Here is a 24,453-nt window from a genome sequence, read left to right as displayed (position 1 = left end):
GGGAGATACACACACATATACAAATATTGACTTGGAATGACATTTTTATCCCGAATACAAGCTATAAAGTAAACTTAGTATATCGGTCATATTTTGAAGTCTTTAGCAATGAGTACAATTTAAAAAACCATCCAGACACAGGAAAGATCAGTGCCCTAAACACTGGTCTTCAGAAAAAAAAATATAAAAATTAAAAGGTGAACTTCAAGAACTTTAGAAATGTTTTAAGACAGATGTAATTAATCAGGAAATGATGAAGAACTTGGAGGAAATGAAGAACCAGGATCTGACAGAGCAAATTACAGTTCCATAATAATGAAATATAAAAGTGAACAAGGAAAGAGACAAATATATAAAATTCCCAGTTCCTGATTCTGGTTTGACCTTATTTTTAGAAAAGTCTGATTGGTAAATAGCAAAATAAGGAGGCCCTAACTTCAAAACCAATTTTACAATAGGAGAATATGAGCATGAGGTCACAATATCAGATGTTAAAAAATAAAAAATCTCCCCAGTGACATATCTGCAGTCAATTAAATAGAGAACTGTGGCAAACTACGCACATGGAAAAGGGGCTGTGCTCATTTCACTACTGCCAGTGGCTAGCATCAGGGCTGCCAAAAAAGGTTCCGCTTTTGCAGGCACCTTAAGCACTGTTTGGTTAACTCAAGATCGAGACATGTACAGCGTACTGTCTCACATTTAACACATGTATGTTCTGATGACGTCACCGCCACTTGGAGCAATCCTCACAAGTGACCTAGGCAGTGACTCACGCAGAGCCGTCATCCAAGGCCCGCCCTCCCACTGAGGCCCACAGTTAAGAAAGAGACATTTACTCTTTTTAGTTCACATTTCTGTTACAACAGAAATGCTAAAAAAAAACTGGATTTAAAGCCTCCTTTAAGACTAACAAAGAGAATTAACTTGATGAAAACACACTACATTTCTTTAAATTGACTAGCTCCTCCTTGTGCTACGGACTTTCTATTTGATTAAAACCACAATGACCGCTAAAGCATAATTCAAGTTAGTATCTGAATTAAGGTATTCTTAAGTATTTTGAAAAAGGTGGCCTTATCTATGAAATTTTAAACTTCAGAAATTGAAAGTTCAGAAATAGCAAATACACAATGAACTCAGAACAACTGTGGAAACTGGAAACGGAAGGGGCTTATCAACGGTTCTTGTGCTATCAAGGCAAAGTAAGAATATAGTCATTTGTCAGAACAGGGCTTGTTATTTAAAGAGAGCAAAGAGGGGTGCCTGGGTGGCCCAGTTGGTTAAGCATCTGACTCTTAGGTTTTTGGCTCAGGCCACAATCTCAGGGTCACGAGACGGAGCCCTGAGCTGGGTCCCCCACTCAGTGCCGAGTCCATTTAAGAGATTCTTGCTCTCCCCTTCTTCCTCTGCCCCTTCCCCCACTTGTGCTCACGCACTCTTTCTCTCAGATAAACAGATAAATAAAACCTTTAAAGAGAGCAAAGAAAAGGCCAAATACTTTTTAGTTGGTTTTGCTAACACAGAACTAGAGAGTTCTACAAAGGGTGTAATTTTAACACTATCATTGGCTTGGCTACATTTGCACGTAATGGACATGAGGTGAAAATATGAACCAATCTGGGATGAAAATGACACAGTCTCACAGTTGGCTGATGACCCATCCACACTATGCGAGAAGGAGTTACCTGCAGTAATTGAGAACAATGGATGGAGGTTTCTCAAATTACTGTTGGACAAAATCTTTTCCCTTCTTAGTCTGTCCTCTAAACGTTTAGACCCTAGCATTTTGGGCTCCAAAAATGGGCCATCAACATGACAGACCATCTCTAAAGCAATCAATCCGTCCACAACTAAGTTGATGTGACTGACACATACTCCAATCAATGTACTGCTCATGGACACTACATGCCAAGCATGCTTCAGAGTAATTTCTGAAACTTGAAGAATGGGGGAACATAACTGAGACTTCCCTAGCAATAGCAAAACATGCTAATGTGTAGTAAAGAGAACTCCAATTAGCTTACCTCCTGCAGTAGATCAGCCTGCTCAATTGCTTTAAGGACATTTTTCTTGGATGTTTCCTGAACTTCCCCTCCCAAAAGAAACTCATCCAAAATAAAATAAGCCTTCTCAAAATTAAAGATGATATCAAGTTCACACACCTGAGAAGCAAGAAAAACAATGTTAAAATTGAAGAAAGCAAAAGATACTTACCCACCATCAAGCAGTGAATAAAAAGGTGATCAGTGAATCGATCTTAATTCTTTCTAAAAATGGCAATCTTGCCAATAATTAAGTATCACTGATTTAGTCAGTTTAATTTTCAAGTCTCAAGTAGTTGGAAACACAAGGCCTACAAACGAAATAAGACCTGATTCTGGAAGTTCTCAACATGGGCAACTTAGTAATTCTCTACTCATAAACAATGATCTTTTTAAATACATACTTCCTGTATAATGTGATTGTGACTGCTTACCAAATCTAAATTCTATACTAAGCACTTCCAGAACATTAATCTTTGCAGTTGAACTCCTTTCTGTTTCACTATTTTAAACCTCATTCTCACAACCATCATTAAGTGAGCAGGGCTGCTGGGTCAAGCACTGCAGGAGTTCAGTGACTGGGCCGGCTGGCAAAAGAGAGCCCTTCCCAAACCTCTGCAGCTACTTTCAAACAGAATTCCTAAGACAATCAAACAATAAACTTGTTACAGAGAAGATTTTTAAAAAATACTATGACATTCAATTTCCTAAAACAAAATACTACTCACACTGCCAAAGTACTTGTCAAGTAATTCCACGTAACGATGAATTATTTCCAGGGTAATTAGCTCATTGTCCTGATCCTCGATAGCGCAGCAAAAATACAGACTAGCATATCTGTAACAGAGCAAATGTAGAAGAAATTTTACCCTATAACCTAAATATGTTCTCATATCCTATTGTGAAAGATCCCATACTTACACAATGTACTTCTCCTTTCACAACAGTATAGATTTTTCTCCTGCACTACAAAAGGAATGAATGCACGTAGAGAAAGTTTGAAAAGTACAGGCAAGCAAAATACCAAAAACAATCACTCAATCATACCATCTAGAAATGCAGAAAGATGAACTCGTTTTGCTCTTCTTCTTTAGGTTGCCTTCTATGAATACCTAAAACATAGCTGGACCCAGTTATGAAATACAATGAATAAAATGGTCCTAAATTGTATGAAATATAATCTTATGTTTACCTAATTAAAACAAAATGCGCTGTGTGATTAATTCAAACGTCAAGTAAACAGGGAAGAAGAGAAACTCTCCGACTGAAGGACTTATTGAAGATACTGTCCATGTGAAGGCAATGACTGAAACGTTTTGTTGAAGCGTTAGTATACACAACAGAGAAGAACACAAGTCATATGTACAGCTTGAGGAGTTCTCCAAGTGAACCCACCTCGTGTACCAGCACCCTGATCAAGAAACAAATTACGGAACTCCTAAAGCCCCTCTCCTAACTTCTCTAGGTCACAATCTGCCACCCCCAAGGGTAACTACTATCTTGACTCCCAACGGCATAGAATTGTTTTTAAAGGTTTCTAGGACTGTGGAATAAATTCCAAGAAAAGAACAGTTCTAAGTTATCACAGAAGTCAGAGAAAGAGAACAGGGAAAACTGAGACCTGTTCTCAAATTTTCCAACCTCTACCTGTTAAATGAAAGTTTATGTTATTTACCCCTTGAATATTAACACTGGAAAACTCATATTCTCTTCCAAATTAGGATTCTAGCACAAGAGGCTACATTATACTTGACCCAAGGAAGCCAAACTTAACATACAACCCTGAGGCATAACAAACAATGACCAAGTCTTTTGAGGAGGATTAAAAGAGCATTTTACAAATGGTTTAAGTGTATTACAGGCTTTTGGAAAAAAACACAAGCAGAAAACCAAGACATTCTAAACAAGTCTCAGTTTCAATTGTAATTTTCACCAAGGAGCATCTCGGTGATTTTTAGAAAACACAAGGAGCAATTACTGCTCATAGCATTAATGGAAAATCACACGTACATATAAACTCGGTTTTGGAATTCAATGAACTCCTACTCTTCAATAGGAGAGCAACTGGTATTTACAGAATGCTCTATTCATATTATCAACTTGACCAAATAAAGATCAATTATTTGATCTTTCCAACAGCAAGCACCATCATTCTTGACTGGGAGAAGGAAAAAAAAAAAAAAGAGGCCCGAGTCCAGGCCTGCCATGTGGTCATTCTGGGACAAGAAATCTGATCTTCAGACCTTTTCCCACTTCACTGCAGGGACGCCCTCTTCACACACAGCTTTGCCTTTTTTTGCCATGTCCACTCTACCTGATTAATATGTTATTTAAAATGGCAGGTCTCCTGTGATCTTGAAGAGGAGGCTTTTGAATGTGTTCATTTATTAGCATGAAGGGCCCAAGAGGGTACCACTTCCAACTTTAACAAAGTGCATCCTCTCTTTCCTACCCTAAGGTTTCGAGTTATCTGTTTAAAATGGGGGTGGGGGTGGGGCTCCTGGGAGGCGCCATCAGTTAAGTGTCCGACTTTTGATTCTGGCTCAGGTTGTGTTCTCAGGGTCTCAAGACTGAGCCCTGTGTCAGGCTCTGCAATGAGCATGGAATCTGCTTGGGATTCTATCACTCTCCCTCTGTCACCCCTCACTCTAGCCCTGCTCATGCGCACTCACGCTCTAAAAACATGAAATTAGGGATGCTTGGGTGCCTTAGTCTGTTAAGTATCTGCCTTCGGCTCAGGTCATGATCCCAGAGTTCTGGGATTGAGTCCCACATCAGGCTCCTTGCTCGGCGGAGAGCCTGCTTTCCCCGCAGCTCCCCGTGCTTGTACGTGCTCTCTGACAAATAAAATCTTTAAAAAAATAAAAAATAAAAATTAAATTAAAATAAAAAAAGAAAGGCAATTCCAACTCTCCATCCTCTCCAACCCATACTCACCAAATAGTTTTGAATTTGAGGAAAATGATACAAATGACATGTTACAAATCTCCAAATCAAGAAAACTAAAGATTAAAGGAATTCACATTAAAAATGGTAGATAAAAAACAGACATCACTAGCTGACACGAAGAGTGTGCTATTTAAATAATCCCAATTAGAAGGAATTTATTAATAGTTTTGGGTAAAATTCCTTTTATTCTTAATGTCAGCATTCCTACGATGCTCGCTCCTTACCCACAGTACTGCCTCTTGACTTACAAATAAACAGCACTTGTCAATGGTCTTTAATTGTGTGAATCACTTAGAAATATTAATTTACATATCACCAGGACTGATGTGTCCAAGCATCAACCAATATTTTTAAAATCCTGCAATACAGAGGGGCAACTGGGTGTTTCAGTCAGTTAAGTGTCTGCCTTTAGCTCAGGTCATGATCCCAGAGTCCCGGGATCGAGTCTCACGTCGGCTTCTCCCTCTCCCTCTGCTGCTCCCCATGCTTGTTCTCTCTCTCAAATAAATAAGGTATTAAAAAAAAAAATCCTGCAATACCAAATAAATAAATAAATACAAAAATTCTGCAATACTACCTTAATGCTTGCTTTCACTCAGAATGGAAAAAGACCCATCAGTCAGACAAATTCTTTGTTGTAGTTGATTATCTAGTTATCAGGGTTATAATGCCCCTCTCTACAGAAAGCTTATGGAAGAAAGAAACAGAATAGTTAACAGGTAACATTCACGGAGTCCTCACTCTGAGTGAGACACTAAGTGTTAGCTAAGGCTTCTGCATATTTTGCCATTTTAATCCTCACAACAACTCTTCAAGAAAGATACTGTTATTAACTTGCATTTATAGGAGACCCAAGCTTAACTGAGTAACCTCCCCAGGAATAGTAATTTGACTCCAAAGCCCCTGTTAAGGGTTTATACTAAAAACTATAGCCAGGAACTGTATTAAATAAAGTAATCCTGCACCTGGCAAAAATTAAAACAGAATAAGCAATATTTAAGAGCTTTGAAGAGGGAGAGAAAAATTGTTACTGATTTAGTAAAAGATTACCAAGAGAACCTGAAGCATACTCCCTATTTTTAGAACCAAATGCTTTTTAAAAATTCAATTATGAGCTCATTTTGTTCTCTTAGTACCTATTTGTAAGTCTAAACCTGAAGTAAAATTAATAATAGACTAGTAAGAAGAAAGGTATGTTTGGTTATTTTTAGCAGAATGGATTAAGGCTTACTCTAATTACTGGCACTCAGAGACCAGCTGAAAGTGCCTATTCTTACATTCAAAACACATGACTTCTCCACAGTCAGCTAAGTGTCAGCTGACTGTGTGTGCATGTAACTAAACTATTCTCAATACCCACTGGTATGTCATTAAATATTATTTTGTTAGTCAAGAAAATACAGTACTGTGGCAAAGTCTCAAACTAGTAAGGTAAATGTATGTTTAAATTCACTGTATAACTCAATCTAGTGCCTCTTCTATAACATGCTGCATAAAATAGGAATCAAAAAAGCATACAGTGTTAGGTCTTTCAGGGATTTTCAAGAGCATTTATTTCAGAGATGAGGAGACACACACCCAATGACTTGTTCAAAGTCACAAAACTAGCTAAGGGTGCAAACCAAACAGAATTCAAGTCCCCAGATTTTCAGTCTGTTTTTTCAGCTATATTCTCCCTATGGACCCCTACCCCCCAGCACCCTTCCCAAGAGAGGGAGCTATGGGAAATGCTCAGCAAGAAGAATGCGGCTGAGACAAATGGAAGAAGGCAGGCCTAAAGACCACTTGTTGACAGGAACAGAGACAGTGCTGGTTCAGAATTTTTCAGAAGCGAGAATCCTTTTGCTTAAAAGGTCTTCTCTTCCAGCTGGACTAGGGGGTAAAAAAAAATCACTTGTTTATGTAACAAATAATATGTTCTTAAATACGATAAATGAGGTTTTCAGTATGAAATGAGGGCAGATGCATAGAAAAACGGATTAAAAATTCTAAGTTCTATATGTGACTCTTATCTCAATAAAGCTGTTTTTTTAAAGTACACCTTTTACTTACAGGAGCTTCATAAAAGTGTCAGACTCAGGTGAGAGTACCCTTTACAGCCTTTACTTAAAAGGAAAAGTGGTAGGCCAGCGCGGGCACCGAACGCCAGCCAGTGCTTGGCTGCCTTCGGTCAGAAGAGGCCGCTGCCTTCAGCAGCAGGAAATTCGACTCCTGGGATTGACTCCTTGCTGGTATTCTCCTCCTCCACACGGGGGACTCCTTCCCCTATCTAGAAATAAGCTGAAATCTCTCACACCTTTTTAAAAACTCTGTCCCGCACTCCTGTGTCTATGGGCCGTTACCACCTCTTTGCATCTGAGGAAGCTCCCAAAATAGTCTACATTTGCTGTTTATAAGTCTCCACCTCTTCACACTTTGCCCCATTTCTTCGAGAGTTTCTACTATTTCACTGAAAATGTTCCTCCGACAAATGGCATTTTTTGAACTCTCACGTAAAACCTAATAGATTCTTTCTTCACTTTTATTGTTTTTGCAACATTTGGCCCTGGTGACTTAATTTTCAAAACTCACTCCCACTTCCTGACATTACTGACCCTATACTTAGTCTCTCCCTCTTTGCTTGCCCCTTGAATGTTGGTGGTTTACCACTTTATGCCTAATTTCCACCCTGACTTCCAAGCCCACTCGGAGAAAACCAAGCATCTCAAAGTCAACGTGTCTGCTACCTCACATTTACCGTCAGCTGAAACAGAAGTGTGGAATCACTGCCCTCCTGGCTTCTGGCAGAAAAAAACCCCACAAAAAACCCAAACCAAAAAACCTTACCTAGTAGGAACAGCTCATTTCACCTGCTGAGCCCACAGCAGAGGTCTTCCTTCAGGGCCTCATTATAATGCAGTTTCCTAAGAGATGTCTCAGGTGCCAGCCTCAGCCCTCCCCCCTACTCATTCTCCAATTACAAGGATCCTTTCAAAAGGCATTATCTGCTCTTTTCTCATCCCTGTTTTAAAACCTTTGCCTCCACACTTCAGAACTGAATTCTAGGCCCCTTGTCAGTCACTAACTGGAATATGACCTTGGACAAGTCACTTTTCCCAAATTCTTCCTTTCATAAAATTGAAATTTAATCAACAGTAGTGGTTTTTGGGGCGCCTGGGTGGCTCAGTCATTAAGCGTCTGCCTTTCACCTCAGGTCATGATCCTAGGGTCTTGGGATCCAGCCCTGCACCAGGCTCCCTGCTCGGCAGGAAGCCTGCTTCTCTCCCTCTCCTACTAGTGTTCCCTCTCTCGCTGTGTGTCTGTCACGTGAATAAAATAAAATGATTAAAATCTTTAAAAACAACAACCAAAGAACCAGTAGTGATTTTAAAGCTCATGAACCATCTCTGATGCAGAGGGCACAAGCCAAGTGAGCAGAGGTATGAGATCCCGGTTCTGTTTTCATGAGAGCACCTCCACTTCCACTTGATTCATCGAAGGTTCTAACCTTTGGGCAAAAAGCTTTTTTAAAGCTTTTTAAAAAGATTTTTATAAATATTTTTATTTATTTGACAGACAGAAAACACAAGTAGGCAGAGAGAGAGATTGGAGGAAGCAGGTTCCCCGCCGAGCAGAGAGCCCAATGCGGGGCTCGATCCCAGGACCCTGGGATCATGACCTGAGCAGAAGGCAGAGGCTTTAACCCACTGAGCCACCCAGGTGCCCCGCAAAAAGCTTTTTAAAAACAATCACCGGACTACATTATTCCAAAACTTCTCCCAGCTCTAAAATGCTATGAGTTTTCTCAACAAGTACTAAACCAAAATCACCCAAAGATGACTAAATTTATTCTATTGCAAAGAGTTCTATGGTATTTAAAACATTCTCTATGTCCTATAATCTCCCATCACCTCCTCTGCCATCTACCCATCCCCCACATATACACAAAACCCACCCACACCTAGAATAAAGGAACAGAGATAAAAACCCAGACTTCTCTTCAACCCCCCTTGCAGCCCATACTGTTAGTTCCCTGAACTTCCCCTATAGAAGACAATTTTTTATATGCAGAAACACTCTTCCTAAATAGAGTAAATTATTTGTAAGGGAGGGAAAATGGAGAAGAAACAAAGTAATTAATTTCTTTTAACTCCTGATTAGCCCAATCTTGACAAATGTTATTTTAGGGTATTAAAAGACTGTTAGATATTAATAAAGATGTACATTTTTTTAAAATTTACTGTTCAAAGCCAATGTGTGAGTCATTTTTCAACATCAAAAATTTAAAAATCTATTCCTCACAAAATTATCTATCAGATCTAATTATACCTCCATGACAGTAACAAGTGTACTTAAAATTAATAAATACTACTAACAAAGAACTCTTATATAGAGAGTTTCAAAACCTCTATATGACTAAATGATCTATGCATCCAAGGTGTTCAAAAGTGAGATTCTACAAGTCAGAAAAAAGGCATGTCAATTATCAGTCATTACTGTATAGATTTTTAAGCAAGGTTTGTCAAAATTCAGAGAATTACACCATTTAAAATATGACCCCATTTTCACCTGCAAAGAAATTCATTTAATTTTTCTAAAAAGATGATTAAGTAGAAATAATCATTTATGCCTTTAATTACATAAATAGTTTTAAATCAACTTTTCTGATTTTATTTTTTTGACTGGACAATCAATCAAAACACCAGTTATTTAAAAGACACAAAGCTTTAACTTAAACCTTTTTCATCTAAATCATTATTAATCATTACTTGTAAATGTCATCTCTCAAAGTCTGCCACTGCCACATTATAAATGACTGAACATTTAACCCAATTTTGCCTTTCCAATAAATGAAAATTATACCTTTTGTAAACAATCTTCAGATCTCGCCACTCAAGAAAGCTGCACATTTTAGGTTTCCGTGCTAAAACGGTTTGAACAAGTTCTCTTGTAATCTTTTTCTTCTCTTTGTCTGATAGTGGGACATACCATTTCTGCAGTCGAAGCTTTCCCTGACGACTAAAAAGCAACATAAACTGCATCTGTTAAGATAAATAGAGCCAAGATTACATGCAACACTTTGATTCCGTAAAGATTAAGATGACATGGTTCCTAGAGAAGCTTAAGGGGCAGGGTCTTTAACTGACAAATGATTAGCAGCCATCAGTATTTCTACGCCAGTTAAAATAGCAGGAAAATGCTTGTAGAAAGATCTTCCCACTAGGGGCAAATCTCCCCACCCCACCCCGTTCCACTAAGTTCGGAGAGTAGTGCGTGGCAAAAAATAATCATAATAATAAATAAAAAAAAAAAACAGGTAAAAAGCTGAAGTGAAATTTTTGAGGAAAAAAAAATAACTCTTGCTGTTTAAGACAACTACTGTCTACCTGTACTGTACATTTCACATTCTCTGTATGCTTCAAAAGAGAACTGTTGACATCAACTGGTTTAGATACATTTGAAAGAAACAGCAGATCTACAACTATTTTTCATCCTGAGGCTGTTCCAGTCCCCGGCTGAATTACTTGTATTCAGACTGCTATCACTCAGAATGCCCTCTTCAGTGTATGCTCACACATTTTAAGCAAAACAAGAGATCTAAAATATTCAACAAAAAAAACCCATAAATGCGCATTTTTCTTAATAAAAGCCTGACTTTTAAGTGTCTCTTCTCATCTTTGCTTTCTAAAATTCCAACATAAATATACACACAATAAAGAAGTAGGTTAATGTAACAATATGAAAGAGAATATAAACCTTTAAAAAGCCAAAATTTAGAGACACACATGCAGAGACATTACGCAAAATACCTCATTTAAAACAATTTTTAAAACAAGCATCTACAGATGGAGTGGATACTGGATCTTAAACTATTTTGTATACGTGTATTTGGAACCTCAAATCTGTTGATTAGTTTACATGTTTAATTTTAAAGGAAAGCTTCCTGTAATCCAACTGGTCTTCCCAATTGCAAACATTAAGCATTGTTTCTACAAAAGTAATTTAAAGGTAGAATTCAGACAGGTTTACCCCCCTCCCCCAACCGTTGTTAAGTTCCTTCAACGGTGTTACTACAAGTAAGACTGCAGCCCGATTCTTAATATGCACCACACCACCTTAAATCTGAATATGGGGTGGGGGAATCTACACGGCCAATTCAGAATAAAAATGGGCTCCAAATTTCGCAAAGAAATTAACGGGCATCGACAAGGTATTTAGAAATTTATGATGTGGCGATTTAACTTTATTAAAGTTAAAATTGGCTTATTACGCCTCACTTGAAACCTTCACTGGCACAAAATAAGCGAACGCTATTTTTGATGTCAAAGTGCCTCCCATACAAGTCCTGTTAAGACAGCGGCATTCGGAGAGGAACAGCAACTAAAGCATCAACTGGACGTTTAATGCAAACCGGTTACCAGAACTTTGAGAATAACACACCCCTATTCCAGGACCCCGACGACCCGGGGGAGTGGCGGTTTGCTTTCTGAAAGAGTATGAGCTCTAGGCGGTCTATATCCCCTCCCTACCACTTTATAGAATAAATAATTCACTCTTTCAAATAAATTATGTGCTATCATGGGACGATACCCGGTTGCGAGGCACAAGTATTCCTTTCCTCCGGTTAAAAACTAATGCTTTGATTTTGCCGCAAATCACAGGGCACCTCAATTCCTCGAGATTGGTTATTAAAAACAATAGGCTCAGCTGCGGAGCCGGCTCAGGGCCAGCGTTCCTCGGTCCGGCCGTCTCCGACGCCTCCCCGCCGCCCCACGGGGCCGCAGTCCATCACTGACCGAGCCCGGGCGAGGTGACAGGCTAGGCGCGGGGCAGACAATGGCATTCGCCGCCGCGCAGGGGGCGCCTAGGGTCGTCCGCCGCCACCGCCCCCGGCCGCGGGCCCCTCCCGAAAATGCCCCGCAAAACTTGAGGTGATTCCCAAACCACAGGTGCCGCGGGGCCCCCCGCATTCCCGGGGCGCCGCGCGGAGTGGGGACCGGCGCGGACGCGGAGAGAAGTGAGTTGCGGGGCGCGGCGACCCCCTGGCGGGCCGGAGCGGCCAGGCGCGGGGTGGGGTCGTCGGGGCGCGCGCGGGGCGTCTGAGGGCGCGCCCAACCCGCCCTCCCGGTTCCCCGTCCCCGACGCCCCCGCTCGCCCCCCGGGACTTACGGCGGCCGCGGGCCGCGGGCGCGGCTGAGCTCGGCCGGCGGCGGCGGCGGCGGCGGCGGTGGCGGCGGCGGCGGCGGCGGCTGAGGGGAAGCCCCTGTCGCCAGGCTGAGGAAGAGAAGCCGTGTTGCTGTGGGGAGGGGACCCAGTTAGCGGAGGGAAGGCTTAGGCGGCGAGGGGAGGGCGAGCCGGCAGACCCCGCCCCGTGGGCCGGACGAAGGAGGAGCCGGGGTTGCGGCGAGAGGAGGGGCGGGCTGGGCGACGCGCGGGAAGCCGCTCGGCCTTCGCCAACGGCACCGGAGGCAGCGCCGGAGACCGCACAATCTAAGAAAGCCGATTGGCCGCGTCCCTACCGAGAGGGGTGGTCTGGGCCGGAAGTCAGGCCACGTGACCCGGAAGCGGCTGCTGCCAAGGCCGGCGCGCCTGCGTGCTCCTGCTTGTGCATTTCGAACTCGGGCTGGCGGCTTCCCCGGCTGTCCGGTGGTGGGAGGTCAGGGTTCTGCGGTGCCCTTTGTCGACCCCGCCGTGCGAGGCAGGGAAGGTCAGGATTGCGAAGAGCCAAGTTCGAGCTCCGATAACTCTCCGAGCCCAAAGAGGGTGGAGCGGGGAGGCGTGACTGCCCGTGATGATGGTGAGGGGAGAGAGGGAGTGCTGCACCTCTGGGGAAAACAAGTCAGCTCTGTCGTGGAGCTAGTGCACGCGTTCAGAGGGCCTTTTGCAACTATCCTGCTTCCAACCCGCCTGGATTCCAGCCGGTCCGACCTATCGGACTGCTACAGCCCTAGACACTTTTTGCCCCAAGCTGTGCAAGTGTCTCTTCCCTGGGCTTGCCTCGCCTATTCTCAGTGCTGCGGACCTAATGAATTAAGGTCCGTCCTCTGCTGAGAAGCCCAGACAGCATCTCGTGTTTGAGATCCCACTTCCTTCACACGGAGTCGCGTTCCCCGCCGCTCCGCCCCAGAGCCGCCTGGGTTCCAGTTAGCCTTGCCGAAGACTTGCTCTGCCTGGCGTGTACTTCCTCTCAAATGTTAATCTATGAAGCCTCACCCTCAAACCCTGTAAGAACGAATCCCTCTTTCACCCACATGTTCATTAGCCTCTGCTTAGCACATCTTGAATTTTATTCATTTTTGCATCCCCACGTGTCCATTTGCCTCTATTTAGCACGTCTTGAATTTTTTTTCATTTTTCGTCCCAACCTAGTTCACTGCCTGGTATATAACACATCTAATAAGTGGGAGTTGACTGATGAGGACTATAAAATGATAGATTTGTTAAGAACCGTAGTGCTGAGCATTATACTTGGCACATAATGGATGTCCATATTTTTTTGAATGAAAAGGACGGATGAATCATCTAGTCCGACTCATCTTTTACAGATGAGGAAAGGGGAGCCCCATGGGATTAAGTGACCTTGCTTGAACAGCCACTGGTTTCTCATGTTGAATGGTATTCATTACCCCAGTCACTTAGGTTCTTACAAAGGAAGCTGGAAAATTGCTTTTATTGCGCTATGCCCTTTTTGCAGAGGTTCCCAAACATACTCGCCAGAATTTTTTAATGACCCAAAGTGAAAAAGAAATGCTACGTTTTTCACGAAGCTAAATTTAATCAATTTAAAGGAATCCTTTATTAGGGATTTTTTTTTTTTTGTGGTAAAAGGTCTATAAAACTATGATAGTATATAAAAGGGATTTGAAGGCATTTTTATTGCCCCGATTTGGCAAGATAAAAATGTATAATACCTCCCTCTTTTTAAGCACTACTATACTGGTAGGAAAATTTCCTACAAATATGTAGGATAATGTGTACTGGAAAACAAGTGGCCGACACAAAGCACAGAACTGACATTCTGTGGTCTTTAGGCCCCCTCCCCAGATTTCTCTCTGCTTCCTAACCGGTCGTGCTCCAAAGTCACATATTAATGCCCCATTTCTCCCGTACTACACAAAACAGATGCCATTAACCAGTTCAAAGATAGATTGAATACTATGCAGTAAAAACGTGCACTCTGAATTCAAGGACTGTTTTTCTGTACAAAGCACATATATCCTCAACGTTCTTAAGCTAACCACCTCCAAGCTTAAGCCATTGGTTATGCTCCTAATGTTGGTCTGTGGTTCTGAAAATGAAGACGGCAGACTTGCTGATGACATATTGGCAGTCTCTGGTGATCCTAGCCAAGAAAAGGAGGGGGTGAAGGATAGAGAGGGAAAGGAATTATGGGAAAAATAATTAGCAGCTGAAAGCAGCTATTACATAATCTTGGCTGCTTATTAATTTAGAAGAAGGAATGGCTTATTAAATTCTAATAGCAGCAGCACAACTGCAAACAACCTAGCAATTAACAATGCAGGGCCCATTATTTTGTTAATATGTTCTCTTTTTTTGGCAAGTGTATAAGAACAAATTTATAGAAGCAGATGGTCTTTTTCAGTAGATTATAGATGGTTTTTCCCCAGTCTTAGTATTAAGTGCTAATTGTGCATTCACTGTGAAAGACAAAAGAAGCACTGTTAGTAATTAACTGCTTGACTTTGATTCCCACATTTTCCAAATTGTGGGCTTTCTTATGTACATATTTCTTCTCACCTAGTATCTTCTTCATTTGTCATGTTAATAGGGTATCTTTCGTTATCCTCTGCTTTTGTTATGTGGGTGGTCCTGACTTCTTGGTGGTTAATATTGATACGAAAATAATTTCTTATGAGAAATTAAAAATCAGATTTTATACTTATTTTTTATTTTTTTGGTACAGGAGACATTTATTACAACATCATTTCTTATGGAACAAGAAGGAACATGGACTTTCATGGTGCAAGCCTTCCTGATGTTTCCCGGGTTTCAATGGCCCAGGCAGATAAAGGAAACTCAGCAAGGTCAGAAGAAAGAAGAACAGATCTGTCCTTAAGTGGGAAAAATAACCGTGTCCCAAGTATACAGAAGGGGAACAAATGAAGTATTTCTGGTAAACTGCCTTTTGTTTCTTTTTTATTGAGATATAATTGACATTATATTAGCTTAAGGTGTACAACATAATTTGATATTTATATGCATTTGTGAAATGATCACCACAGTAATTCTAGTTAATATCACTGGTTTCTTTAAAAAAAAAAAAAAGTGCTTAGGTTTCATTTATGCTAAATGCAAGAGTTGAGGGCCTTCTAACAATAAAATTTTGAGACTTTTAATGTAATCTTTTAAGTTTTCAAAAATAGCTTTAGTTTTAGTTTCCTGTTAAATGTGTGTTGGCTATATGCTTTTATCTACTCTCCCTCGCAAAATGCCATTAAACGGGGGGGGGGGGGGAGGAGGAATGTTTGACGTATATACTCACATGGCAATAAGACAGGGGACATTAGCATGAGGATGTCATCAAGAATGTCTCGGTGCACTGTTGGCTCATTGTGATTTAGGTAAAAATTGTAATATATTTATATTGGGAATACAGAGGAGCAGAAGTGAGGGGATATTGAAATCATGCTAAATCCTCAGGCACTGGCAATAAGAAAATAGATAACATCTAACATAAACCAAAAAAAATAGCATTATTAGTGTATTCTTTAGATACCAGGAAGTAAATTCTAGAAGCAATGATGACTTTCTTTCCAATGATGACTTTCTTGAGGTAGGATGTATTAAAGGTTATTATTACATTTTATTTTAGTGCAAGTTTTCCTTAGACCGTTTTAAAAAATAGTGTAATGAAGTAGATAAAAATTCTTCTGTTAGTGTTAACAGCATATTATGGACTTGTACAGCATTCCTTTAGCCCGTCTATTTGTTACTTAGAAATTATTAAATAAAGATGCCTTTGTAATGGAATTCAGCACTGAATCAATGTAGAAGAGCACAGTAAGTAAAAAAGATGCTTAGAGTTTTGGATTTGCCTCTCCAATGATAAACTTGTTCCAAGGAGAAAACTGGCCCAAAATAATGAGGATTTGTGAATCAGTCATTTCAAATAGATAGAGCTGTCACTGCCAAAGTCCCCAACAATAAGCCAAAGATAAATGTGGGACATCCACTTTTCCCTGAAGCCTGTTTCCAGAGCTTTGAATAAAATGCGGGAAAATGACTTTTTTTAATATTAGGCCAAGGCAGTGATAATTTTATCCACCACCCCTTCCTCCCGACCCCAGAGGACACCTGGCAGTGTCCGGAGACATTGTGGTTGTCATCTCGGCACCCAGGTGTGGGGCAGGTGGGGGTGCTGCTGCTACAGTGCCCAGGACACTCCCCTGGGAAATGATCCAGCCTCAAATGTCAACCGCTCTGAGGCTGAGGGGCTCCAAGTTAGTCATTGAAAAGGTTAGCGTGCAGTAACTGAGCGCTTTTATAGGTATTTCAAGAAACGGAACATGCACTTTCTTTACATAAGTTTTGCTTGTGTTTTTTTTTTTCTTTCTTTCTTTCTTTCTTTCTTAGAGGGGTGGAGGCCGTCTTAAATATCTGAGAGCTAAAATTCTTAACTGCTGAAAAGACTGGCCGCCCACATGAGGCAGTCAGTATTCTTCAATGGTAGCTAGAATAAACTCTTAAAATGGGATTTTTTTTTCCTAGATGACCCCAGAATATTCGCGGACATTATTTAGAACCTGAATCCATGAGGTGACTGTTCCATCCCTTCATTCATTTAACATAGATGTTTATTATGCTGGTTTATTATGTTTCTTATGGTTTACTCTGCTCTCCACTCTGGAAGATAATGGGGATACAAAGATGAGTAACATGATGGCTCTTTCCTAAAGCTCTAAAACCATTTCTCCTGACACAGAATTTCCTGTCTTTTGGAGACCAATTCTGGGTGGTTAGAGCAGCAGTCCTCAATCAAACATAAGAACACATTTTCTTTCCGGTAGCCCCTAAAGATGCTTCTTAGAACCTTGGATTTCCATGATGGACACCTTTGGAAACTATTTGCCCTAATGACCTCCCGGGGCTCCCAAGGATCTTTTCATTCTGTGAGTTTTCCATATTACTCTGAATTCACAGCAACATAAGAAAGTCGAGGTGTTTTCAACAAAACGATTTCAGATAATATTCTTTTGACCTGGTCCTTGGAATGAAATGTTTCAGCAGTAATCTAATTCAACTAGATGACTGGTTCTAAGTTATTCTCTGTGTGGCTTATGAAAAAAACACAGATTTTGGGCCCCATCCCAGTTTGTGATTCACTGGGTCTGAGGTGAGGCCTGGGAATTGCATTTCTCACAAGTTCTCAGGTGCTGCTGTTGCCACTGTTTCAGAAACCACACTTTAAGAACCACTGCTCTATGCCAACCCCCACAACCCCCAAAACAAAAAAAAAAAACCCAAGATACCTAACTGGTAAATTCTCAAGCCAGCAATTTTGATGTAATTTCCAAGACTGATAATATTATGGAAACTTGAGGTGTGAATATTTTTTGTGGCTGACCTTACTAAGTCTGATAACATTAGGAGATTAATATTCCCAGTTATATGAATCTGAAGCTACATCGATACGTACAAACCCGCGTAGGAGCACTGTTCGCCATCTACAAACTAATGTACTGTGTTGATGTTAGTTAGAAATTAGAGCACTTAGAGAAACTTGAAGGTTGCACCATAAAAATCAGGTGCTTACTTGGTGAATATCACTGCTCTAAAAATATTTTCCAACTACTCATGCCAAGTAGGAATCACCTCTGAAATATTTCGTTAACAATTACAGACGTGAGGTAGGAAGGAGAGAGTTGAGAGGTAACAGCTAGACAGAATCAGTATCTCTGAAAATAGCAGAAACCCACCATGAAGTGATCAAAATCTGCCCCCTTTCTTCCTTGGCACACAGCTAGCTAGACCCCGTTCGTTGTTCAGTCATCCCTCCAGTTAGGTATCCTGTGGGGCTGATTGAAGTGACGTGTGATATCAAGGCAGGGCCCAGAAAAACCTTGCACAGGAAGGCCTCTTCTCCCTCCCTTGTTCCTCAACCCTAACTTTTGTCCCCAGGATGTTGACATCCAGGGTGACATCGGAAGTTACTCTTTTAAGATGGTTGAGTCTTTAAAATAATAATCTTTAAAATAAAATCTTTAAAAAAGAAAGAAAGCAATGATGAACTTTGTATCAAGCCAGTGATTTTTCTGGGTTCATCTGGTACAGTTGCTAGCACTACTGGCCATTCTCGTAAGCTGTTATACACTTAGTTACAAAGAGAAAGAAACGTAGTGATGGGGAGAGCAAGAAGATAGCTCTTTTTCTTGCTTCTAAACCTGCTTTTTGTGCTCCTTCATGCATCTCCTTTCCATTGAAATTTAAAGAAAATTCTCATGTAGTCTGAGCCCAGAATTTTTTTTTTTAAGATTTTATTTATTTATTTGACAGAGAGATCACAAGTGGGCAGAGAGGCAGGCAGAGAGAGAGGTGGAAGCAGGCTCCCCGCAGAGCAGAGAGCCCGATGCGGGGCTCGATCCCAGGACCCTGGGATCATGACCTGAGCGAAGGCAGAGGCTTAACCCACTGAGCCGCCTGGGCACCCTCAGAATTTTTTTTTTTTTTTTAAGATTTTATTTGTTTATTTGACAGAGAGAGAGAGAGAGACAGCAAGAGAGGGAACACAAACAGGGGGAGTGGGAGAGGGAGAAGCAGTCTTCCCGCAGAGGAGGGAGCCTGATGCCGGGCTCCATCCCCGGACCCTGGGATCATGAAGCTGAGCTGAAGGCAAAGGCTTAACCCACTGAGCTGCCCAGGCGCCCGCATTTATTTACTTAAAAAATATTTTATTTATTTACCTGACAGAGAGAGAGAGAGAGATAGCAAGAGCAGAAACATAAGCAGGGGGATTGGGAGAAGGAGAGGCAAGCTTCCTGGTGAGCGGGGAGATGTGGGGCTGGGTCTCAATACCCTGGGATCATGACCGGAGCTGAAGGCAGACACTAAAGGACTGAGCCACCCAGGTGCCCTGATAAGTCAAAATGAAACAGACAAATAAACAAATCATAGGCTGAAACAGCCAAGGTAATGGAGGTGGAGGGCACATTCCAGTAAACTGTACCTAATTGTCCGAAGTGAATAATATTATCATCGTCTCTTTGAATCAAGAAACCAAAGTTTATGGTTTGTGACCAGATTGTCTTTGTCTTCTTCTTCTTCTTCTTTTTTTTTTTTTTTTTGGTCTTCTAAATACTATAGAACACAGTTAAAACATTTATCCAAAAGAATTCTTGAACATTTTAACTGAATGACTTGTAAAGCTTTTAGAAATACTGCATATATATAAAATATAACAAATATATGAAATAATAACATTTTAAGGTCATTTCACTGAAAAACTTCATTTTACAAATAGGGAAATTAAGGCCCAGAGAAGTTAAACAAATTTTTCAAGATCATACTACCTGGTTTGTGGCCATGAAGAACAAAGACCCCTATGTTCTGGTTCCAAGCAATATTTTTTCCACTACAGTATGCTATTGCCAATAAACTACTAGCCCTTATCTTTAGGCAAAAAGAGACAAACACATAAACTGGAAAACTACACACACACAGAGCCCCTCAAAATGTGAAGTCTTCGGTGCTTCCTCCTGTGTTTGCTCTGCTTTCTTTTAAAGTTTTTGTGTCTCTGGTAGCCAACTGAAACCATTGGAATCTCCAAGATTGGGACAGTATCTTACGAATCTCTGTCTCACATAACCTAATGTAATGCCTTGCATAAAGTAGACGCTCAAAAAATATTAGTTAAATTGAATTGGATGACTATACTTCAATTAAAAAAAAGAGAGAAAGAAAATTGAATTGGAATGCCAGAAGAAGGTTTAATAAGCCCCGTCTTATTACTTCTCGAATGTTGCCAGTTTTCTGTGCCCCTCTTCCCCTCTTCCCCTTCGTGCAAGATATCCTTTCCATCCCCACTAATATGGCACTAGGTCAGACCAAGAAACTGGACCTTCTATCTCAGCCCCTTCCTTCCACATTACATGCCATTGTTCTATGATGTCATTACAGTTTCTTTCGCATGCACATGGCCACCTGAGTGTTTTTTCTAAAACATAAATCTAATAGAGATTAGACTCTCTGCTTAAAATGCTTCAATTTCGGGGCGCTTGGGTGGCTCAGTGGGTTAAAGCCTCTGCTTTCGGCTCAGGTCATGATCCCAGGGTCCTGGGATCAAGCCCTGCATCGGGCTCTCTGCTCGGCAGGGAGCCTGCTTCCAACTCTCTCTCTGCCTGCCTCTCTGCCTACTTGTGATCTCTGTCAGATAAATTAAAAAAAAAAAATGCTTCAGTTTCTTTGTTACTTCATTGAATTTATACACCCAAGTCTGGGCCAGACTCTCAGTACTGGGGATAAAATAGAGGACTGCTTAGATGGAACATCCCACCAGGTCCATGGGGTGGAAAGGTTGGGGGAGTACAGTTTACAGTTGGCCATCCCAATACAGCAGAGTAGCTGTTTCAAAGGGGAAAGGCCTGGGTTCTGTGGCAGCATATAAGCAAGGGCCTAACCCAGAGTTTTGGTACTAGTGATGTGTGATGGAGTCAGGAAAGATTGGAGGACACAGTCTTTGGCCAACATTTGATGGACCCTTACGTGGCTCAGTCAGTTAAGTGTCTGCCTTCGGCTCAGGTCATGATCCCAGGGTCCTAGGGTCAAGTCCTGCATCAGGCTCCTTGCTCAGTGGGGAGCCTGCTTCTCTCTCTGCCTGCTACTCCCTCTGCTTGTGTTTTCTCTCTCTCTCTGACAAATAATTTTTTTTTTTTTTAAAGTGGGGGTAGGAATTAACCAAGAGAAGACAGGGGAAGAGTGTTCCACGAAGGGAGAATAGCACGGCCACGCATGAAGAGATGAACACATGAGTATAAGCGTGGCCAGAGAGTACTTGGGGAAGGGCGAGTCTGCAGAGGAGAACCATATCATGCAGGACTTTTCAAACCAGATTCACAAGATTTGGGCTTCCTGCAAGGATATTGGGGGATATTGAAAGGTTTTAAGCAAGGGCAGTGCGGTATAGGATTTGAGTTTTAGAGTTTCGGAAGGATCTCGCTGGATGAAATGTGGCTAATTGCAGGATATATTGTAGTCAGAGTTTAGCTGCAGATAGAATGAACCATTCGAACCAATATGACCGAAGAAGTCTAAAAGTGATTAGGAAAGTAAAACCTAGGCTCAGTTTCCAGAAAACCTTCCAGAATAACACTATAGAATTCGATGGCCAGGCAGCTGTTGTTTCTGCCATGATCAGTGAGTTGGAATGTTAAGCTGTCTCCGTAACTGCTGGTTTCAGGATTATGCCTCCTCTGCTGTGTTCAAGAAATCAGGAAGTTGTTGCCAATGAAATGGATGCTTGGGTACTGCTTTTTTTCCCGTTATATGGCTCGGGTCTGGACTCTCTTTCCAACTGCCACTGAAAGCCAAATGCTTCTGTAACCAAGCTTGCCAGCTAAAAGAGCAGAGGCAAGGCCACTTTTCACGATCTATCACTGCCTTCTTCCAAATGTTACATGAGTACGCGTGATTGTTACAATCTACGTCTCAACCAGAAGCCTAGCTAAAGAATGTCGTTTTTCATTTTCTGGAACAAGCACTGCCAGGAGGTTGGAATGGATATTGAGCAAGCAGGTCTACAATGTCCATGGCAGTGGTTAAGACTGGTGGCTAAGAGACCAGTTGGGAAGCTGGTTGATGATACACATGAGTGGTGAAGGTAGCCTGAACAAGGAGTAAAGAGAAGGAGAGAGATTGGAAAGTTTGGGAGGTAGGATTGATTGGTGTAGGTTGCTTTGATGTGGGGGCGCAAGGGAGCAGGTGTAAAGTCAAGGATGACAGTGGGGGATGATTTTCTGAGAGCGGGAACCCCAGAGAAAAAGTAGACTGCTGGTGGAATGAACTCATTTTTTAAGCTCCAAGATCAGATATCTGGGCCTGAATTCTGCCAACAGCCCGAATGAGCTTGGAAGAGGACTCCAAGCTCCAAATGAGAATGCATCCTCAGCCAACACCTTGACTTTAGCCTTGTGAGAGCTGAGTAGGGGACCCAGCAAACTTGTGCTTGGACTCCTGATCCATTGAGGCTGAGAGATAATAGGTGGATATTGTTTTAAACTGCTAAGTTTGTGTTAATTTGTAACACGTTAATAGATCGCTTATACACATACCAGGGCATGCTTCAAGAGTACTAACTTTTAGGGGGCAGGCAAGGGAAAGCCTCAAAAGAAGACTGAAAAGGAATGATCCGAAGTATGGGAGGAGATCAGAAGTATCTAGAGTCACGAAGCTAAAAAAGAGATCCTGATAAGAAGGAGAAAGTTGTCCAGTGTACCAAGTATTGCTGAGAATTCAAGTAGGAACAGAAGGAGCTCATGGGATTCCAAAAGGCCATTTGAGGGGCGCCTGGGTGGCTCAGCCAATTAAGCATCCAACTCTTGATTTCTGCTCTGGTTATGATCTCAAGGTTGTGAGATCGAGCCCCGTGTTGGGCTCTGTACTGGGCTTGGAGCCCCCTTAAGATTCTCTCTCTCCCTCACCCTCTGCCCCTCCCCACCTCCGTCTCTTAAAAAAAAAAAAAATGTGCCATTTGAGAAAGTGATGTATAGACAGAAGAGCCATTTGAGTGAGGTGATGTGTAGAAATAGTCATTGCAGCCTGTGGAGGAAAAAGTGGAAAGGGAGAAGTGAAGACAGTGTTTTTTTTTTTTTTTTTTTTTTAGGAGGTTTATGTTTAAAGAGGAGGAAGAAAAGAGGTAGCTGGGACAGGGTGGGGCATGGAGTTCGAGGTGCTGTTGTTGCTTGTGGTGGGTAGGAATCAGAGAGGGAGAGGATGAGGGTAGGAGCAGTGAATGGCAGAGGAGGAAGAAAGTATGTAGATAAAGCACATAGTTTGGTAGTAGGGCAGGAGGTCCTTCTTCTCTGACATAGAGGAGGAGGTTGGATTATCTGCTGGGTAAAAGAGGGAGGTGGAGATGGGTTGAGGACTGTGAAGCAGGTTTCTACTACAGACCTTCGAGAACTGGAGAGAAGCTTCTGCAGCGACAGGAAAGGATAACTGAGGGTGCTGAATGTGCAGTGGAGACAAGATCTAGGACTGGGTCATTCTATAAGTAGCTGCGTTGATGGAGGGTTGAGATTTGCCAGGTGACTGAGATGGACAGACAAGAGACTGAAGTGGTGAGGGGAGGCATTCGAGCCGGACCAGAGAAGCAGTGACAGGGAAAGTGAGGAGTTTCAGGATGGGAGGGAGGGAGACTGGGGAGGAGGGGCCTCGGGGATACTGAGAGAGCAGGAAGAGAGAAACTAATGGGGCGGAGGAAGAGGAAGACCCTACAGCTATCAAGGCCAGGTTGTAATTAGAACAACTGAGTGAGACAGCCAGAAGTATGGGAAGTTGTGTTCGGAGAGAAATACATGAATGCGTTATTTCAGAGGTGGAGGAGGGTGGGGGGGTCGGGTGGGGTATGCAACACGTCAGGGCAGAGTGGGGGGGCCGAGCAGAAAGGAGGTGAGGCTCTCTGGAGCAGAGAAGACCAAGGAACGGGGTCACCTGGGTGGCTCAGTGGGTTAAGCCTATGCCCTCGGCTTAGGTCATGATCCCAGGGTCCTGGGATCGAGCCCCTCATCGGGCTCTCTGCTCAGCGGGGAGCCTGCTTCCTCCTCTCTCTCTCTGCCTGCTTGTGATTTCCATCTGTCAAATAAATAAATAAAATCTTTAAAAAAAAAAAAAAAGACCAAGGAGCGGACTCACTTGGGTGTGGAGTAGCGGGTCACCTGTGTGGATGTTTAGTCACTCGGGATGGCAGCAGGACCTGATGGAAAAGGCGATGGTGATCCAGTTGCTAAAGACTAAGGTGTCATTTTGAAAAACCGGCTTTATGGAGTTGTGATCCACATGCTGCGCGGTTTGCCCATCTATGGTATACAGTTCAGTGGCTTTTAGTTCATTGACGTGGCTGTGTGGTCATCACCACCATCAATTTTAGAACATTTTCATCACTCCAAAAGGAAGCCCTATACTTCTTAGGATTACCCCCTAATTTTTCTAGCACTGCCTCCTACGCCCACCTCCACTCCCCCCACCCCCACCCCAGCCTCTAATGTGCTTTCTGTCTGTGGATTTGCCTCTTCTGGCCATTTCATTTCAATGGAAGCATACAATGTATGGTCCTTTGTTTCTGGCTTTCTTCACTTAGCATAGTGTTTCCAGGGCTTCTTCATGGTGTAGCGTGTACTGGCTTTTCATTTCAAAGCATGATTTTAATGGGTGGAAAGAACCTCAAAAGAGCTTAGGGAAGGATGTGAGGCAAACACTTCCTTTGGACACCAAGTCAGCTCCGGTCATTAACAGCGTTGAATTTGTT

At 42.1% G+C, this 24,453-nt stretch overlaps 2 protein-coding genes across 11 annotated transcripts in view; one reads left to right on the top strand and one right to left on the bottom strand.

The window, feature by feature from the left end:
• AP1S2 (adaptor related protein complex 1 subunit sigma 2) overlaps positions 1 to 12,477 on the bottom strand; it is a 28,700-nt gene extending 16,223 nt beyond the window's left edge. For 2 of the 4 annotated variants that reach the window (XM_082717064.1, XM_082717065.1), the window contains exons 1-4: positions 12,144 to 12,476; positions 9,837 to 10,015; positions 2,774 to 2,882; positions 2,028 to 2,165 (exon numbers count right to left, since the gene is read on the bottom strand). In XM_082717064.1, the coding sequence (XP_082573190.1) occupies positions 2,028 to 2,165; positions 2,774 to 2,882; positions 9,837 to 10,015 (426 nt within the window). In that variant the 5' untranslated portion in view covers positions 12,144 to 12,476. Of the gene's footprint in view, positions 1 to 2,027; positions 2,166 to 2,773; positions 2,883 to 9,836; positions 10,016 to 12,143 lie in introns of all 4 variants that reach the window. The other 2 variants (XM_082717062.1, XM_082717063.1) reach the window with 2 other exon arrangements.
• GRPR (gastrin releasing peptide receptor) overlaps positions 11,118 to 24,453 on the top strand; it is a 276,159-nt gene continuing 262,823 nt past the window's right edge. For 4 of the 7 annotated variants that reach the window (XM_082717032.1, XM_082717028.1, XM_082717027.1 and 1 more), the window contains exons 1-2: positions 12,576 to 13,198; positions 14,899 to 15,108. The gene's annotated coding sequence lies outside the window, so the exon portion shown is untranslated. Of the gene's footprint in view, positions 11,992 to 12,575; positions 13,199 to 14,446; positions 14,765 to 14,898; positions 15,109 to 24,453 lie in introns of those variants that run through there. The other 3 variants (XM_082717031.1, XM_082717029.1, XM_082717030.1) reach the window with 3 other exon arrangements.

The sequence above is a fragment of the Mustela nivalis genome, assembly GCF_964662115.1.
Source record: "Mustela nivalis genome assembly, chromosome: X".
NCBI lineage: Eukaryota > Metazoa > Chordata > Mammalia > Carnivora > Mustelidae > Mustela > Mustela nivalis.
Note: the sequence above shows the minus strand (reverse complement) of the source record. Positions and strands in the feature narration are given on the sequence as shown.